Below are 20,872 nucleotides of genomic sequence, written 5' to 3'. Positions count from 1 at the left end.
TAACATAACATTTGATTTGTCCATAGTTAGGTTGTACCTTATAAAATCAAATTTTCGTTTCTCTGATCATGCTTTAGTTTTGTATTTTAACATAATAATGTATATGAAAGTATTTATGTTGTAATTTCTTGCATAAAAGCATATTTCTTTTGTAGTTTAGACCATTCTTTAATTTTTGTTCTAATATATTTCCGTGTTAATAAATTGGTATGTATATATTTAACGAAGAGAGAACACGAAGGTGATTTTATTTTAACAAAGTTTAAATGTGACCCAAAATAATGTAATTTCTTTATTATATTTATCGCGCGTTCAGTTCCGGACGGTGCCACTCGGATCCGGATATATCATGATATGACATACAACACGGAGAGCTACTTGCTGCCGGGACAATCCGGAGTAGTCCAATCAAAGTTGTCTTCCCATTCGTCAGCAATGCAGTCTGCAAACGCTGCATCACACTCACACAGGGCACTTGCACAGCCACCTTGGCCAGCTGATAGAAATGAAAAGAGAGAAAGGTGATTAAAAACTTCGGTCGAAGTTTTGCCACAAGTTTTAAAAAATAACGGTTAGTTCATGAAAAAGAAGAAGTGAAATTTAGCAAAACGCGACGAGGTTTATTTGCCCGTAAGAGAGCTCTATTGTTCCGCTATTGTATCCGCTATTGTATCCACTATTGTATTCTATTCATAAAAGCTACTGCAAGAATCGCGGCAATCCCTGATATTGCTGATGTCTACCGCCGGCGTTTCGCATTTATTAACAATCAAAATTATCCCATACTCTTACATTTATAGTCTTATTCTCACCTTTTATATAATATTCAGAAATTGCAATTCGGAAAACTACTAACTTTTCAAGTGAAAATATATATTCCATCGAAAATATATCAGACTTAATTGTATACATAGAAATCTATTATACCCAACCCATAAGTGCCCAATGCACCCAAATATCCCCGCAAATATCTCATACACGATTTTATTCATTCATTTTGGGCTTTAAACACTCAGAAGTCGTCCAAAATGGCAACATCATCAGCATGATCAAACCCTCTATGACTTGTTCACAAGTTGATGCTTTACAAATTACCCTCACTTGACCAAACACGCATAATACATGATCGAAACACCCAGCAGAGTTTTACATAAGATTATGTGGCTTGTCTTAACGATTCAAAAGATGCCACTTTCTTACCCACTGACACTAGCTAATTTGCATGGCAGAAATCTATAGTGCGGACACTCTTCAGTCGCAAACCAACAAAATTCGTGCTATTTTTGCGTTCTTGCAAAAGAAATCTCGTGAATCGAGTGCCCTCTCAACAATATCCCTAGATGTTTGCCAATAATGACACACTCTAGAAACGCCAACATAAATCACCCAACAGCTTCATTTTAAGAATTATTTCAGTATCCAAATCAATAGGAACAGAAAGAGTATGGTCTACATTCCAGGAAAATGTTTTATTTGTTTCTTCCGCCATTCTATATTTCCCTAAAATTATCACATTTTTCTCCAAAATCCTATGTAAATGATTCTCCACGCTACGCAGAAATTATGTGCGATAAATCATACAAATTTGCCACAATTTTACATCACTTTAGACAGTATTGCAATATCTTGATGATTTTTAAGCATTTTGAACGGCAACTTGAGTATTTTCAGAAATCAAATATCGCGCCAAGGGGATGACACTCTTATTCACGCATTCATTTACAACGCAAACTTGTATCGAATCCCGGTGGTTTGCGACCAATGAAATGTCCGCACCCCTGGATTTATTAATCCCTGGTATGAATTATGTATTAGATTTGTCAAGGCAATAACCACGATCCGTTTTGTAATAATATAAAAGCACTTGCAATAGAATCCCGCTGAGTTCAATGAACTGCGCCCTGAAACCGATGGAGAAGTGCCCCATAAAGAAGCTATCCCATTGACCTCTATTAACAGGTCAGTGAGCTCTCCATACACAAATGAACAAGTACAATAGGACAAGGCCAGCACCTATTACCTGCTTAGTAACATGTTATTTTGAAGTCTTGAAGATTAGTAATCGTCTGTGCATATGAACTGCGCATTTATGATGCAAAATATTAGTTCTATATAATATAAAATTACAAATACTGGTATTATGATATACAAAACGACTAATAAAATCATGTCATCATGGCGTCATGTCAAAGGTTCATTATATCCCGTATGTTTGTCTAAATTCATATATATATTTGAAAACAATTTCTACACCAATTTAATATGTACTCAGGTGGAACCTTGCTTTTTTAATTTTCATTTCTTTTTATGTAACAAATTCAGGTTTTTCCATTACGCGGGGCCGCCGGGCAATAAAAATTTAATGCTAACATTGAATGAACGCAGAATCAAGAATGGGCGTTTCTAGTACATACAGCGTCTGACTCTACCTGAGGACCTAGCCTAAGTCCCATGGGCTCCAAGAGTGGCTCTCCATACACATATGAACAAATACAATGACGGGTCGCCATTGCTCTCCATACACAAATGATCAAATACAATGGCGAGTCCGACTGCCATGCAAATGAGCCAAATGAGCAGACCCTCTCAAGGGTCTGCTCTGTGATACCACACTGATCATACTGATCTTTATGTTATTACAGCGAGGCCCACATACAATGTTCAACACAAAGTGAACGATGATATAACTTGGAGGGCTAACAAACCAACACCGCCAAATTCGACTGACGTGTGTACAACGTGGGATGCTATACGCTGGCGAAGTTACGTAATAATCGGATTAACTACCATAGCAATAGGTGAAAACAATTTTTGAATATACCGCGCTGCACTGATACGTTCAAGCGGTACCTCTTCATTGAACCATATCATGCTGATTACTTGCACCTGTAAGATTAGTATCTTTGAAAAGACAAGTATTGTATTCAATCTATGATTGCAGACATACACAGGTGATGAGTGTAACCTGCTTGTAGTGCAGCGCGATATGTTCAAAATTGTTTTCACCTATTGCTATGGTAATTAATCCGATTAATTACGTAACTTCGCCAGCGTATGAGGAAATTGAATACTCGTTGTCTGATCATGCATGTGTGTTTATGGTTCGGATAGCGGTTACTTAGCAACTCTCGTTCCGCCTTGGGTTTATTGAATACACTCTATATAAAGTCATCAATATGTCGTTTCCAGTCCTTGGCTGAACTATTGGGTTCAGCTATTAATTTTTTAATAATTCTGTTACCCCATAGCATTAAAAAACTAGTATTTTGATAATTAAAATAGCTGGATGCGGTATGCAGCTGACTGGGGTGGTTACGGGTCGTTAAAACCACTAGAACCACAAACCGCGAAATATGGATATCCAACTAGTTTGCCCCGCAGGGCTACAAAGAACCGCTAACCGCGAAATATGGATATCCAAATAGTTTGCCCCTCGGAGCTTCAAAAAAACCACTCACCCCGAAATATGGATATCCAACTAGTTTGCCCCGCAGGGCTACAAAGCACCATTAACCGCGAAATATGGATATCCAACTAGTTCACCTCGCATGGCTACAAAGAACCACTTAGCGCGCAATATTTTTTTACCTCAAAAAAGAATTAATATCTACCAAAAACGTTTCAAAACGTAAAAAGCGGCCAAAGTTTAAAAAATCTTTCATGTGTGGCTTTTCACCCTTTTTTAAAATGGTACCATGTATGAAAGTTTTTAAAGACCCATACGAAGTCATCTATAGGCTACTTGTTGGTTTTCTTAGTTGTCAATGTTTATTTTGTAGAGCAAATGAATTAATGTTCGTGCGTAATTGAAGTTTTTTTCCGTATAGACGTTATAATGTATTTTGTAGCAAATACTCACTTTGTTAAATTCTTCATCGTCATGTGCGATTCTGCGCCTTATGTACAGATGTAGGGCCTATATGTAGCAGGTTGACACACAGTCAATTTGCTAAGTATATATAATACTCTACTACTCTTTATGATCACGCAATATAATAAAACATAAACCTTGAAATGTTTTTGATAATACATACGGTAGCCTACGTCATATTGCACCGCTTTCGAACAGTCTTAAACATATAAGAGTACATTGTTGCATGTAAAAATTAGGACTCATTCTTCATGTTAATACTACTTTACTAAATGGGACCAAGTTTAAAAAAGGGTGAAAAGCCACACAGGAAAGATTTTTTAAACTTTGGCCGCTTTTTACGTTTTGAAACGTTTTTTGGTAGATTAATAATTGGAGAGAAAGAGGACGTATAGGGATGAGGTGACAAATAAGGGACTGATCGTTATTTACGGCAGGGGGGTGGGCGTTTTGGAAAAAATATCGACAAAAAATTTCGCGTTCCCCCCTCGCGTCCGCTCAAAATTTTCGCGTTCCCTCTTGTTTTCCCAATTTTCTCCATTTAAAATGGCTGTGTACTCTCAGACATGCATGTAGTAAAAGTGCAATAACTTTGTAATTATTCGCGCAAAACATATAAAAGTATACATTTTTATGAAGGCAAGACATCAATAAATCTTAATATAAATACAGATTTGGGGTAAAAACAACAATTTTGAAGAAAATCACAAAAAGTGAGTTTTTGGCAATATTTGTTAGGTACATCATAACAAAAAACATTCTTTCCAAAATATTTTATTTTGTTTTTAGCTCAATCTTGAGGCTCCATTCCAAAAACGGTTTTTTATTTTTTGATATTGGCCTTATTTTTTGAGATATTGACCATATAAGGCATCAAAATGAACTTATTAAAATTCAAAAACGCCTATTTGCACAAAATGATGCCCAAAATCGGAAATAGACCAAAATATAAAAAAATGAGAAAACCGTTTCTTGAGTCGATCATGCTTTTTACGATGATCATATTTGCTTACCTATAGATGCTGTATTTATTGAGTTATCGTGTACCTAAATCGTCATTTTACCGAGAAAATGAACATTGAAATAATGGCCGTTGAAGTTTAAAGTGGTCACATTTTGCACTTTCATCGAATCTCACAGGAGAATGCGACAGTTTTCGTTTTTGTAACTTATATTACGTGAACATCGGGTAAATCCACAGCCCCTTGAGGAGTTTGAGCGAAATCCATTCATAACTTGATATTTAAATCGGGGAAAGAACTTGAAAAACCCACATTTTATCAGCTAAAACGGAGCCATTTGACCACTAGGTTTTGTGAAATCAGTGCTTCCGTGGTGTTTCCATAAGATGCGCCGCGCATGCAGATAAGCGTCGCGTATGCGTCGTGTATTTGTGCGTTAACAAATTGCGCGATACGCTACGCGATGAGTTGTTGCGCGCGTGTACCTTGCTGGTACAACAAAGATTTTCTTTCCTTTTCAATTTCAAACACGAGTGGAATAGTGAAATAAAATCCTTAAAATATTGCAGTTGGAGTTTACAAATCTGGATTTTCATTCCTTGTATTTATAAAAAACATAACAAGGTACAAACATATCATAAAAACTCAATTTTGAGAAAGAAACAATGGCTAGAGTACACAGCCGCGTTAACAATCCCCCTCCTGGTTCAACTAAAAATTTCAGGTTCCCCCTAAAGACCCCAAAAATTTTTCGTGTTCCCCCTACATTTTCCCATTCCCCCCCTCTGTCATAAATAACGATCGCTGCCTGAAGAAACTGTATATCAAAGTCTGCTTTCTCAATAGACCCCAGCCAATGTATGCACAAACAGGCCTATTGTGTGTTTTTGTTTGTTTGTTTTTTTTGGGTTTTTTTTTTGGCTAGTTGGTTATCTTCAGAAGCAACATCCATCAAACACAAACAACTTAAGACCCCATAAGCTACAGAAACTCGTTTCCCATCCGAACTGTAGGCCTATATCATACTCTCTAAATCCCTCAGATTAAAAAGTTAATCTAAATTCGATTGTGCTGAGGGACAAATTGGTCTTAACCCTGGAATTATGGAAACTTTTGGGCCTCATAAATTGTTGGTCTAAAGTACATAAAAGTATATTTAGTAGAATGGCAAAGACTTGATAAATTCATCTGTGAGGTCAAATTTGGGCCAAAATGCTCATTTTAGGGCCTATAGATTGAATTTTTAATCTTCATTTGGAATTTGGATTAGTGTCCATTTTATTCCAAGATTAATCCATGCTAAGATTTCAAAGTCAATCTTATGGATTTGAATTTTAATCTATAAGGTGATCTATTTTACATTAGTTCAATTTGATCTATTAGATTAAGAATTTTTAATCTAAACTTGGATGTGTCCCTCATCTCAATCTAATAGATTAACTTTTTTACTTAGGAATTATATACTTACAATCACAGACACATGTTTGTTGTGAAGAGCTCCAACTGAATTCATAACTGTGGTAATAGCCCGTGCATGGCACAGTGAAAAGCCAGTAGTCGTATTCCAAGTTAGTGTTGTCTGCAGCGTTGTTCCAGCATATGTCATGCTCTAAGCAGCATCTATCAATCAAAGTCGACAAATTATTCCGTCATTAAATTTAATTATGATATCACAATGTATTTTCTATAGATCATTCCTATAATTGGCACTTTCCTGTCGATGATGGGGTGAACATCGACATATCACGTGATAATAAAATAACGAAAGCGAGGAAAAGCCGGGTAAACAAACGTCAAACGCAGGACCCCATGCACTAAACCTAAACTCCAGATCCACACGTGTTCGGAAATGTTAATATTTTTGGTACTTTCTACCCTCCACACACTTTCTAAAGTACCAAGGCTTCTTTCTAGGGTTCCTAACCTTAACCCTAACGCTAACCCTAACCCTAACCCTTAAAAAATTGGACTGATGGCGGTTCGGACTGACGGCGTTTCGGACTGACCTGGAGATCCCTATCTGGATAGGCCTAGTAGTACATCTAATTACGACTCAAGAAAATAAAATTAGAATAAACGCTATCGCCAAGGATTAATTAGCAGTCGTTGTTTGTGATTTCTTCAGTCTGTTTACTCTTCTTGTCATTATTTTATTTTTTACTTGATATCGACCCTATCAACGGCAGGAAAGTGGAATTATATATAGGAATGATCTATAGAGTCTTTTCTGTATATCGGATGTGTTTTACTCATGCAGTTGTAACATGCTATCCGGAAAATGGTAAAACTACATTGATTGCTCATCTTGGGTGTGGTGATGTTGTATTTATGTTGGTGTGTGACTTGGAGTGTTCGAAGGATGTCAGTTGAATGTCAAGTTATTCCTTAGTTTCAGTTGTGATAAAACTACATTGGTTTTGACCAACATATCTTGTGTATGGTGGGATTGTGTATCATGCATATTTACGTGGGCAGGGGTGCTGGTGAGCGGGGGGTGGGGTGGTGTGGGAGTGTGTATATTTGTTAGCCGTTTAACCTGTATACCTGTTGTGTATTACTAACTTACTTGTCAATTGGATCCACAAACGCATAACCAGATGAAACGGACGCACTTCCAAGAAAACTTGATCCACAGTAACATCCATAGCCCTGCAAGTAATAGCTCCGGTAGTAGAAATCCCAAAAGTTATAGTCCCACCTGCAATATAAAAGGTCCGCTCCCGAGGCAGTTGAACGCTTGGAACGGATGCCTTTCAAATTCTGGAACAAAGAGCAAAATTCTACATTGGAGGTAAGTTCAGAATGTTCTTCATAGCAAGAACATAAAAAACACTGGTAAAAATGCAACTTTTTACAAAACGCCATATTTCGCGATAGTCCATATTTACATGACTTTGGCGAACACTTTTGGTTCTCGTTTAAATTCTACCGATAGCAGCCGATCTAATGTTATCTGCGGTTGCAGTACAGTTTAGAGAAATAATGTGGCTGGTTGTTTGGTTTAAAAAAACGATAATTTTAAAATATCGGGATTCAAGCAGGCGACCCGGATGGTGTGCAAAAGACGTTGCAAATTGTCCATGAAAGAGCTTATAAATTAAAAAATCACGGACAGTTAAGCTCCACAATAGGCATCTACATTCCAAGCGAAAACGGTTTTCAGAAACATACCACTCTTTTTTCAGCAATCGCTGAAACCTAAATATACAATTCCAGGCGATTTGTAAAAAACACCGTGACCGTATTTGACTATGAACTTGGGACACCGAAATAAATACTTGCATTGGTGCCGGACCTATTATAATGATACGATAATTAGGCCCCCAATAATGGCTTTCATTTTAACTGTTATTTATTAAACTGAGATTTTTACTTTTTGAGAAATTAATGAATTTATCGAAAAAACTTTTCGGAGAGTGGTAACTTAATTGCTCGACCCCTTAAATGGAAATTCAGATATTGTGCGCTGAAGCATTTGTGATTTTTTTGTTTTGTTTTTTTTTTGGGTTTTTTTTAAGCCATGACCTATTGGGTTGCACTCAAATATTGAGACAAATAAAGCTGACACACAAGAAGAATGGCATGGATTCTATAAAGGAGATCCCACAAGGATTAATGTTAAGTGTCATTTCCGCCCCATGTGCATGCTTCTTCTCGTAAGGGGGAAACGCATAAAACTTTTTGATATGATTATTGCCTTTATTGGCCTTAACTCAAGAACGGCAAGACCTGTCCTATAATATGTATATTAAGATGTACACTGCCATTTTAAAGTTAAATGGCTAAAACCTGATTGCATCCAATTATTATACTAATTAATTAATTAATTTTAATTAATATATATTTATTTATTTATTCACCTGAATTTCTTTCTCGCCGATTCCTGCGATTTTCGCGTTTTCTATATAAAAAAATCAAGTGATTATGAAAAGGTTAGTATGATAATCAATTCATAAAGAATAACTCAAATATCAAACAAATGCCTATACCAACATCCAATCACACAATGATTACTAACACTGCAAAAGCACCAACAGGCCCGTACGCAGGAGGAGTAACAGTAGCGTAGCCAGGATTTTAGTGTGAGGGGGCAAAGCCAAATTTTCGTCCCCATTTGTAAATTGTTTGTCCCATTTTTAGTTATTAAAATATACTTTATTCTTTGCCGTGCCCATTTTCTCCCTGAAAAATTTAAGTGGGGTGCAGTCCCCCCTCCTCCACCCTGGCTACGCCCCTGACAGCGCCTCTCACAAAAGGTCCGCTTTTTGCTATTTTGTCCAAACGGGTCCAAAAGGGGGGAGAAACATTTACAAAATGTCTTTTTGGTGATGATAAGACGTTCAAATGAAGGGCAATTTTTAGGAGTTAGAGAAAAAAATCTGCGCATGCGTACTTTTCATTAAAAAAATCCACTTTTGGATGTTCTGCAACCCCCCGCAGGCCTGCATACAATATATGGGCTTAGCCTGATCACCGCATCACAAGCACACCCCCACACCCCCCCACCACCACCACCACCACCACCTTCACCCACCCAAACGTACAAAAACCTATGGCAATCTATCTTTTTATCATTATAGTAAAGCCAAGTAAAGTTTGTCTCCTTTAAAAAACATGATCTTCAAAAATACAAATTTTTGATCTGGTATTTACCCCTCAGTATTGCATCCATGTCTACGTCTTCTGCCAAGCAGTGATCCCAAACCACCATCATTGCAGCACACATGACAAAGACCCTTAATCGAAGCATTCTGATTCCTCAGTTTTGGCGCGTAGTTGACTGAACAAGAAAATTTCAAAAAGCATAATTCTACTTTTAATCATGATCATTTCTTTGATATAGAAGCTGGATAGGTCTATGGGGCCTACTAATGCAGTGTGTAAAATAGCGCCCATACACGTCCGAGGCGGGCTACTTTGTCATCGGACGCCGGTAAAATGGGGTCTTTTGGAGCTGCGATTGCGAACAATCAAAATCAAGGGTCTTTATTGGCTTTATGAGCAATTTTGGGGTATAGAGCTGAAATTATCAAAATCAAGGGTCTTTCGGAGATCTATTTTGTTCAAATAGGGGGTCTTTTGGAGCTGCATGCGAAATCCAAAAAGGGGGGTCTTTCCGGGGGGAACATACCCGTATGGTCATTTCTTTTAAGTGCCCCCCCCCCTCCGGGGTCAACACAGACATTGAATATTATCATACTGACATTTCTTTTACCGGAATAGACACCCATAAATGAAAGAACGCGACGGTTGGGTGTCGGCCTTACCAACCGACGAAATACCGGGACAAAACCCCTTAAAGGAATATTTAGGATTAGCATACTCTTTTTTATGACTTTTTTCAGTAGATATCCGCGAAAAAAGCTTATTCCCAAAATTTCAGTTGATTCCGATTTTGCGTTTGCGAGTTATGCATGATTATGTGTGTTACACTGCTCCATAGACAGTGTGTTGTAATTTCGTTCTGATACCAGAACGAAATTCAAATTTCACGATATCTTTGCTGAACGAATTAATCTGCAAGAAATTTTTTGAACATAAACATTGTGTAGCCAGCGGTTTCCAGTGATATAAAAATCTCAACTTTTTTTGCGAAAAGTGGGGGGATGCTGTGGATCACGAAATGCCATTTTAATTAACCTATCCTATTAAACTCCCCAGGATAGGCTATACAGACATTTCCAATGTTACGGTTAACGGTTGTTGTTTACCGTATCAGCCTAAACCTTTGCATATTAGTAGGCCTATTTGGTAAAATGGTATTCTGCCGATGCCAAAATCGTAATTTTGATATACGGAATTAGGTTAGGAATCCTGGGGGAGGGGGTTGGGGCACATCGTAAATGTTTAGGTGGTATGTTCCCCGGGAATTTTGTGATGCATGGTGGGTCTTTATACAGCAAATGTATATGCCTATAAAGCTCTATAAATATCCAGATATTACTCGCCAAATGCGGCCAATGCTTAATTCCCAACCTTCGATGATAAAATAGAAGTGCATTTGACATTACTTACCCAAATGAGACGCTCTTGAAGACTGTGATGACCAGTAACGTCCTACTGACTCCAGATTTCAAATAAATATGATCGCAGAATTTATTACTCTTCCATTTAAATAGTGTGTATAGTTGCCGCAAAAATGTATGACGCATGAAAATGGTGGCAAATACTAGGGACAGTGCATAATGGTTTTTCATTTCGTTTTCAGTTTCATATAGCTTTTTAACTTCATGGTCTATTTATCAATCATGTCAATACAAAAAATCGGATGTGGACAAAGAGAATATTATTTTGTACTTCTTGGAGGCAATAACGTCATAATTCGTAAAAAAGTATTTTCTCTGCTCACTTGAAAGGCGATAAATCAAATGTGATTATTAAAACGTGCATACCTGACATATATTCCGCAAAGCTATTGGTACTTTTCGGCTTTTTAAGAATTTTCATAGTAAAAAAAACAAGAAAAAAAAACAAGCACAGTGATTTATTATAGTACGCTACGCACTGTTCATTGATCCACAAGCCTCAGCACACTTTAAAACACCTCTTGTTTTCTTTTGGTTGTATTCTTTGTATTTTTCTCTGTCATTTGACACCACACAGGGTCACACCTTTTAAAACTATTAGGAGTTTTTTAATGTATTCCTTACTTTTTACTCTTTTATTTGACACCACCCAGCGAACACATTTTTTTTTCATTATTTTGACAATTCCGCATGCAGAGAGCAAATTCTAAATGGTACTAATTGTTAATATCTCCAAAAGTATTGGTGCCACAATCACAAATTAGGTATCAAATGAAAGAGTAGCACAACATCTTTAATTTGAACTTCCTAAGGATGTTGCAGTTATATTGAAATATGTTCACTACTGATTTCAAAAAACATCATGATTTTCTGCCCAAAATGTTGTTTTCGAAAATGCAAACAGGAGTAATTATTCCTTTACCATTTTTGTGTAATTCCGTTTATCGCGGCCTGTTTGGAAAAATGATTGAGTATGGAGTATCCGTGAAAATATAACACAATAAATTCATGCCAGGATATAGTATATGTAATTAAGACCAGAGTCAACCCGAGGTCAATGTGTTACAGATTTCTTAGAAATTCTATTGACAGTAAAACCAAATTTTCTGACGTAATTCTGTTACCAAAACTTATCAACATTCTTCCACGTGCAGAAAGTTTCCAATTTTTCATTTTGATGTAATAACAGGGGTACGGGTATCACCTGACCAGATAAAACTTTTTGTAATCAGTTAAGATGTTACATTATGGCCAAATATGTCTCTGTAATTCCGTGGTGGAATTGCCCATTTCATGTTAAAACAAGAAGTGTCTTTAAAAGACAACGCTCCCCATATTAGGAGCTCCACATATTTAATGAATACTTTTACAAAAGACATGAAATTCATAGTCACAAAACTAGGAAAAACAATGATTATGATATTCAGAAAAGAAAAACAAATTTAGCGAGTAAAGGTGTCAGGACATCAGGTCCTACCCTTTGGAATGACCTTCCTCTCGAAAATACTATGAATGTTAAAACTTTCAGAAAACAATTTAAGAAATATTTATTGAATCAATTATTGTAATTTCATGTACATGCTTCTTTAGAGCGATTAATGTCTTACTTTATCTACAGTTTTTTGTATGCTAATTCTATGTTTATACATTAATGCTTAAGGTCATTTCATTGGTACGGTGCTAATTTCCTTTGTGGTGACGAAAACATTATTTAAATCTTGTTGGTGATTTAGATGTTTCAGGGGATGACCACTTCTGGCCTGGCCTTTTGATCATCTCCTCCATGTCATTTTTTTTTGTCTTTTTGTTCACAGAGTGAACATTTCCGCCACTTGAAACCATATCTCATATGCACAGTTTATCCCTTTACATACACTGTGTCTTGAATAGCTATTGTAGCCCATCAACTCTGTGGTTAAGAGGCTAGCAAATAATTCCTAATGTCTCATACCCAGGTTTGTATCCCAGCTTTATCTAATCCTGCCCCAAATCATGAAAAGGACTTTTTAGCCCATCTTATCTTGTATTGAGACAATGGCAGCCGGGACTATTTTTTGCCTTTTTTCTACGCATGTTTACTATTGGATTGAGCCATCACATGATTATAATAGGCTTTACTGATTGGTGGGTAAGTGCTATTGTTTATTTTGTGATAAGGCTGAGCATATATGAAAAATAGGCCCTACACTGGAAATTTTGATACAGCCGATTTACTCAATTACTGCCAACTGACGAAATTTAGTTCCTGTTATCTACCCAGTAATGTTTGCTTATTGGAACCCTAATAATTATTGGGTCAAGGTCATATTTGCATGGTATAATTGAATTTCAATAGGCCTATGATAGTGATATTGATTTGAAAGTTTGTATTTCACGAAGTTTCTTGCTGGAAAGTTGTATAAGCCAGAGTCAGGATGTAGGTATCATTATGCCTCAAATCACTAATTTATTGTAAAATCAGTACAGAGTATAGGTTAGATATGAAAATGGAAAGTTAGAACAAATTACTATACACCTGATCCGTGAACTATGTCTTTTTGAAAGACTCTTCTTGTTGTTTCTTATGTGTTTTTTATAATACTTATATTCTTGCTCGTTGTTTGATGTTAAATGATGTGGAAAATAAAGACATTATTATTATTATTATTATTATTATTTGTGTTATTATTATTATTATTATGTGTTCATTCCATTTGATATTCATACTCCTCCCGTTGAAGATATTTCCAAAATCTTCCGTAGGGGTAGTGTGGATTTGAAATGGAATAGCCCAATATACCACATTGGCTACTTGGGGCAGGACTTAGTACTAGAAAAGTTGTCATCCCAGACGTCAGTTATGCAGTCTGCAAACGCTGCATCACATCTACACAGAGTACTTCGACAGTCATGTTGGTCAGCTGTCATGCAGAAATGAGACAAGAAAGGTGATTAATAACGAAAGAACGAAAGAACGAAAGAACGAACGAACGAACGAACGAACGAACGAACGAACGAACGAAAGAAAGAAAGAAAGAAAGAAAGAAAGAAAGAAAGAAAGAAAGAAAGAAAAAGAAAGAAAGAAAGAAAGAAAGAAAGAAATGTCATGCAGAAATGAGACAATAAAGGTGATTAATAACGAAAGAATAAAAAAAGAAAAAAAAAAGAAAGAAAGAATTTCAAAGAACCTAAAATGGTTCTTACGCTGTCCTGTATGAGAAAGAACCATTTCAGACCTGAAAGGGGTTCTGTAGAGGTCAGAAAGAACCATTTTAGACCTGAAAAATGTTCTGGAAAGGCCAGAAAGAATCGTTAATCGTTAAATTTTCAAGAACACTTTTCTCTTGAGGGTTCTACATACAGGACAGTCAAGAACCTTTTTTTTTCGAAGGGTGTATTTTTGTTTTATTGTTTGTACAAGCGGACTCAAAATTTGAAACTATTTTAGTCAATATTTTTAAAGAGCATCCTGACAATTGTAGATTGCCAATACTAGACCTTTTTCATTTATTTTCTTTCTCCTTAATACAAGAGGATTACTTTGCGAGGCTTTTAACATCCACAAAAACAGTTCGTGTATAGTATAGGACCGTCAGCCTGAGTTTTTACACGCCATCTCAATTGCCCAAACCCAGCAAAATACAAAAATGGTTTAAAACGTTTTAAAAACAGGCTATATTTTGGGTTTTGGTTTATATAAAAACGTTTTAATAACATTAAATGTCGGGTTATATAACGGTCATTGAAACGTTTAAAACATTATGTATGAAAACACACTACAGCAATATTTTAAAATATTTTTTTTCTTGCAAATTTTACTAAATATTTTGTCAACACTTGAATAACATTATGTTATATTTGCAGTAGGTTATCAACAAATGTTTTTGAATGTAATGAAAAGTTTTATACCCTTTATTATGTCTTTATATAACACGACATTTAAACGTTTTCTGGCAACCTTTTCTAACCTTTTGCAAATGATGTCGAAAACGTTTTGTGTTTGCTGGGAAGCTGACATAATTACACTCATAGAAATTGTTCGTTGGCATTACTCAGTAAGTTGATGTAAGTCGTTGCGTCAACTTTCCGAGTAATGCCAACGCGTACAATTTTGAGTAACGCTGACTCGATATCATTATGTTGGTCGCACTCATTTACAACTCAGAAAATGAAACTAGCCTAGGTTAGCATAATTTTCTAGAGGTGTGCTATACAAAATTTTGCACTGATTACAAAAATAAATATTTGAATACTGCTAATTGTGCAGAAAATGATCCAATTACGTGAATTAAGTAACAAAGTACCAAATTGGAATAACTAAAAACAATAAGTACCAGTAACTTAAAGGAGTGTTTCGTGATCCTAGCATCCTCTTTTTATGACATTTTTCAGTACATATCCACGAAAAAAAGCCTATTTCCAAAATTTCAGTTGATTCCGATTTTGCGTTTGCGAGTTATGCATGATTATGTGTATTACACTGCTCCATAGACAATGCGTTGTAATTTCGTTCTGGTGCACCAGAACGAAATTCAAATTTCACGATATCTTTGCAAAACGAATTAATCTGCAAGAAATATTTTGTACATAAACATTATGTAGCCAGAGGTTTCCAGTGATATAAAAATCTCAACTTTTTTTGAGAAAAGTGGGGATGAGGCTGTGGATCACGAAGTGCCCCTTTAATATGAACGAGTTAAATCAACTTACATGTTGAGTTACAATAACTCAACTAATTGGTTCTTTGAACCTTGTTTATTTTTCTAAGTTCCCTGAACTTGAATTCAGAAGTTGGCATTACTTAAAAAGTTGACGCAACGACTTACATCAACTTTTTAAGTAATGCCAACAAAGTTGATTAGTTCACGGAACTTGAGCTTTTTCAGCATTTTTTAAGTTCGGATAACTAAAATGAATTTTGTACTATGAACTAAAATGAACTTTTACACTATTTTTGAGTTTTCCAAACTTACTCCTTTTGAATTGCGCCAACAAGGCGAACAAGTAATTTCTATGAGTGTATAGCCAGTATTGTTTGTTTCTTAAAGTTGGTGGTCTCAGAACGCAAAAAAGACTCCAAAACAAGCTGAAACAGACAAAAACGTTTAGTGACCGGACTGTACCTAATATATTATACTTACAATCACAGTCGCATGTGCTCCAATCAAAGTCATAGTCGTGGAAGTAACCATGACATGGCTCGGTGAAAAGCCACCCGAAAATAATGTTTTCGAAAGCGATGCTAGTATCATCATTAGCATTGTTCCAGCAGATGTCGTGCTCTAAGCAGCATCTGTCAATCAAAGCCAAATATTTCGTCATGAAATTCAACATCACAATGTGGTTTGTAGGATTTTTCTGTTGTGCGCTTTTGCATGTCCATCCAAACGAGGACGCGCATGCAGGGAAACGTGGACACGCAACAACTGAGGACGTCCTCGGTGAAATGGCTATATTCAGAAGATCCGTACAAATACGCGGGGTGATTGGTAGACTCGTTGGATAGTATGGAACTTGTGCGTTAGGTCCTCGGTATGCGATTACAAACGGATGTGTGTGTCCTCGGTTAGATAGGATAAAGTTATGATCTCATTGAGTTTCTGTGTGTGCAAGGGAGGGGGAGGGAGTGCGTGTGTATTCCATTACTTTCGAGGACTCCAACATAACAACACACAGGCACACCGAGCGAGGATCTCACGCGTCCTCGCAAAATATTGAAGGCTTATTGAGTCCTTGGAAAACGCCGAAAACTACCCAATAAGCCTACTACCCCCTCTAGCTCACGTCCTCGAGGCTTTAACCGTTCGAACACTACTCGTTCGGTATTACCGACTTTTTGAGGAATTGACCTGACAACACACCAATGACACCGGACATTTTGGACTTGTAAAAAAATTCGTCATTTTTCACGTCTTCGGACAAAAATAATAAAGGCACGGTTGTTTGATGGCATGTAAAACTGAGTCATTTTTAAGATAAGTTGAACAATCAATGAGGGGTGCTATTTATCTTAAATCTTGTTTGCATCTTTACAAGGGACAGACACTTATATAATGGTATTAGATCATCAGCAAAATGACTAACAAATGACAAGGATATTTTCAAAAAACTTTTTTTCATCAAATGTAAGGTATTTATTATTTGGATAATTTAGATTTAAGATGTAAATAGTGCCCTCAATTTGCCCACAAATGTAAAGTTTATAGAATAAAAACCACAAAAACGCAGAAAAAGATGAATAATTTGATACAGAAACGAAAATCTATGTAGGCCTACATGGATTTTGTTTGAGCATGTTGCCATGTTCAGTGAGCCGGCCGGGTGTGCTTGTTAGCTGAACTTGTTTCTTAATACTCACTACAATACAATACAACTGAAATGTATATAGCGCCTAAAACCAAACAATTGTACTAAGGCGCTGATAAACACTTAAACAAAACAAAAAATTACAGTCCATAATGACATTTCAAGAGTCTTTTGAAAATGAGAAGAGAGTTCGCATTTCTGATACGTTTCGGAAGTCGGTTCCATTGACGAGGTGCGTAGCATGTAAAAGCACGGTCAGCAAATGTTCGGCGCGGTGGTGAGTTCTGGGTTCGAATAACATGTAGTGGTGCAGAGGAGGAACGTAATGGCCTGCGGGAAATTGTAATCCGGGAAATGGTAAAACTACATTGCTTACATATCTTGTAATGGTGTATTCGTGTGTGTCTTAATTGGTTCTCTCTATTTCTGTCTCTCGCACGTTAGTGTGGCGTGTGAGGCCATATATGTGACGTGTCATGTCAAAAGGAGACACTTTTGGGCAGATTATCAATTTTGAGGTTTTAACATATCTTCAATATAGAGATATTTTGCTCCACAGCGCCGTTTTCCCCAATTAAATCGGGCATTCCTAAGCGAAGATATTGAGTTTGTAAGTTATGGTATTATAAAATTGGAAATTGAGATATCGGCCTTTAAAAATATTATTCACAATGTTGAGAGTAGGAATTACCTTGAAAAATGTCTCAAAAAATACAAGATGCCAGTTATATTCCGGTCTGAAACTATCAGACAATATTTTAAACATTAATAACATCACAAATTCGCAACAAACCTAAATTGTGAAAAAATCACCCCCGGGCAGATTTTTGGCTATTTCTCCATTTACGATCCTGCCCAAAAGTGTCTCGTTTTGACATGACACGTCACATATAAGCTAATATAAAAATGGGTAAAACCAGGATCTGTGGTAAAACACACCTGTGCTAAGAGCTTTAAGTGCTGGGGCTTAGCAAACAAGTAGGTTCATAGTTTTCTCATTTTGGTGGGCATTCAATAGAAAATAAAATTATATCGCGCATGATTTTACGTAAATTAACTACACTTAGGGCCTACTGGTCGATTGGATCCACGGGCGGAATACCAGATGAAACGGACGTGCCTATTAATCCCAAAAAGCTTGGTCCACAGTAACAACCATAGGCATTAAACACCAAATGATAGGTCCGAATAAGGGCAGTTTCGGGGCCCCACTTGCATATTAACAAGTACCATAATGTGGGCAGTGAACGCTTGGAACGGATAAGTTTCAAATTCTGGAAAACGAAGAACATTAATAAAGGGAAATGTGATTATTGAATTTCGTTTTAATAATATTTTTATTGTAAAATGAAGTAAACCATATCATTTTGAGGGGAAATAGCATCCCTCTCAACTTTGGTTTGGGTGTGGATGTGTTGATGGAACTACCCCATTTTAAACCAAATTTGACAAAACACAGACCCGAAATTATACCAATTTAGGCGAAGATTTTCATGTGAAATTTTAGGGTAATTTTAGCCTCCAGAAAAAAAAGCCCAACCGACCGACCTTATACTTGAAAGGTTTATCCGCCCGTAGAACAGGTTGGGTTTTTCGTCGCCTTAGCTCCAATTTTCGGAAATTTCACACATTAAAACAAAATTGGCACATTTTCGAGAAATTTTGAAAAGCACTCTTTCTTAAACCAAATTTTCATGAAATTGAGGGCCATCAATAAATGAAACCACCCGACCGAGTCTAAACTAAATGGCTGAAAATATACCCCCAATCTGCCGCACATCCCCGTACCCTAATTTCCTCCCGGCTACTTTATAGTGATCGATTGATTGATTGATTGATTTATTGATTGATTGTAGGTGTTTGATTAAATGATTTATTGATCGATTAATTGATCGATTGATTGATTGTAGGTGTTTGATTAATTGATTTATTGATCGATTAATTGATTGATTGATTGATTTGTTTCATTTTTTTCGGACTATATCATGATAAAAAGTAAACATAACGAAATTGTGATTTGTGAAAGATGTTCGCCCGTAGGCCTATGTTCATAGCAATAATAATAGTTCTTTCTACACTCTCACCTGAAGTTCTTTTTCGCCGAAGCCTGCGATTTTCGTGTTTTCTATAAAAAATATTTTAAAAAGACATAAAGAGAGAAAAGAAAGCAGGTTGTTATGGAACGTTTAATAATTAATTACGCTAGAACCAATCCATTAATGATTAGGGATAGACCGTCATCGCGGTCTATGCCGGCACCCAAATACTGATAAGGCGCTTCGATTTTTTTGCGGGGATGCGGAAGTTCCAAAAAGGACCTTTTTCCTCAACAAATTAGCTTACATGCAAAAAGTGGACATAACTCCTAAATAGCAATGATTGTCGTGCTAATTTGAACGGTTTAACATGAAAAAGTGGTCCCTTTGTAATATTTCTTTGTAATTTGGACCATCTTGGGTACATATTTACACTTTTCTTGAAAAGTGGACCTTTTTGTCATTGGGTCTGACTGTAATCATGGTAATCTTAGTCTATGTTTGAAAATCACAATACAATGACAGTTTTCCTTCAATGCTGTTTCTTTCTTTTCCCTCCAATACAAGTCAGCATGATTATTCTTTTCAGATTGGCTTGAGCATTGTGCTATGCTAGAGCCTGGTCCCATCAAGACCCAAACGCGCGTCCGCTCGGACCGACTCACACCGACATCCCCTGGCTAATAATTACTTGGTACAGCAAAGATACTAAAATCAATACCCGGGATCGATACACGTGAATGCGCTATGCACGATTTTGATATTCAGACGAAAATCTTTGGATACCGGGGTAGAAAATGATGAATATCTCCCGTATTTGATTTCGTCTAAAGAAACCAGATGTGGTTCCTTGCACTTGAATATATGCATTGAACAGATATGATAGTCGTTAGCTTGCGTCTTGAGAAAGAAGCTTGCGTCTTGAACTCAAAAACTGATAATAATTCTGATTTTATATGTGCCGAACTATATATAGCGCAGTGTATAGGCCAAAAGCATATGACCCATGGCGTACCATGCTCACTCACACATAGCGAGGTCAGTCACCGGGCTATTGTCTCAAAACTATTAAACAGGTCGGAACAAAATGGCCATGCGTGGCGGTGGATTCAACCTACCATGGCGATTTCTGCCATGAAGATATCGGGGCGATGACACTGTGCGACTGGTTAAACAAAGAAAGTAAAGTTGGTCTCAATAGGTTTGTTGTTAGAAACCAAAATCCACAAAGGTTTTTTTTTAATCTGATATTTACCCTTCAGTGTTGCCTCCATGTCCACGTCTTCATTGTCGGCCAAGCAATGATCCCAAACCACCATCATCATCATAGCAACACACATGACAAAGACGCTCAATCGAACCATTTTTAGTTTTTCACCTCCACTTTTTTCGTAATCAACTGAACAAGAAAATGTCAAGAAACAAAATTGTTCTTTCATATCACTTAAAGGGGTATCCTACTGTCTGTTCAATTAGCTTAGATTCTTGAATTTTTAAGATATTTGAAAAAATAAAACTTGTGGCCAAAGTCATCAAAGAAAAGTGTTAGCACAGCCTTAGACCTAACGTGATTTATACTTTTCAAATTCCAAAGTTCAATTTAAAACCCCATTTCTTTTCAATTTTGCCTCATTTTAGGCAGTTACTTGGGTCCACCGAAAGGGTTCGCGACCTTTTTACAAATCGAGTGGG

The 20,872-nt window shown here is 36.7% G+C and overlaps 1 protein-coding gene and 1 long non-coding RNA gene across 2 annotated transcripts; both read right to left on the bottom strand.

Annotated features, from left to right (window-relative positions):
• On the bottom strand, positions 1–11,018 carry LOC140167248 (uncharacterized). Its single transcript, XM_072190589.1, has 6 exons — positions 10,849–11,018; positions 9,487–9,613; positions 8,694–8,734; positions 7,400–7,593; positions 6,302–6,453; positions 1–496 (listed from the first exon to the last, which is right to left on the bottom strand). Exons 2-6 carry the CDS (start codon positions 9,581–9,583, stop codon positions 375–377), a joined length of 606 nt encoding a protein of 201 aa, XP_072046690.1. The 5' UTR covers positions 9,584–9,613; positions 10,849–11,018; the 3' UTR covers positions 1–374.
• Positions 11,019–18,224: 7,206 nt separating this feature from the next.
• On the bottom strand, positions 18,225–20,574 carry LOC140167247 (uncharacterized). Its single transcript, XR_011861011.1, has 3 exons — positions 20,436–20,574; positions 19,229–19,269; positions 18,225–18,418 (listed from the first exon to the last, which is right to left on the bottom strand). It is a non-coding gene; the product is annotated as an uncharacterized lncRNA (long non-coding RNA).
• Positions 20,575–20,872: the final 298 nt, after the last annotated feature.

This window comes from Amphiura filiformis, chromosome 13 (genome assembly GCF_039555335.1).
Source record: "Amphiura filiformis chromosome 13, Afil_fr2py, whole genome shotgun sequence".
NCBI lineage: Eukaryota > Metazoa > Echinodermata > Ophiuroidea > Amphilepidida > Amphiuridae > Amphiura > Amphiura filiformis.
The sequence above is the reverse complement of the archived record's forward strand: the minus strand, read 5'-3'. Positions and strand labels throughout refer to the sequence as shown.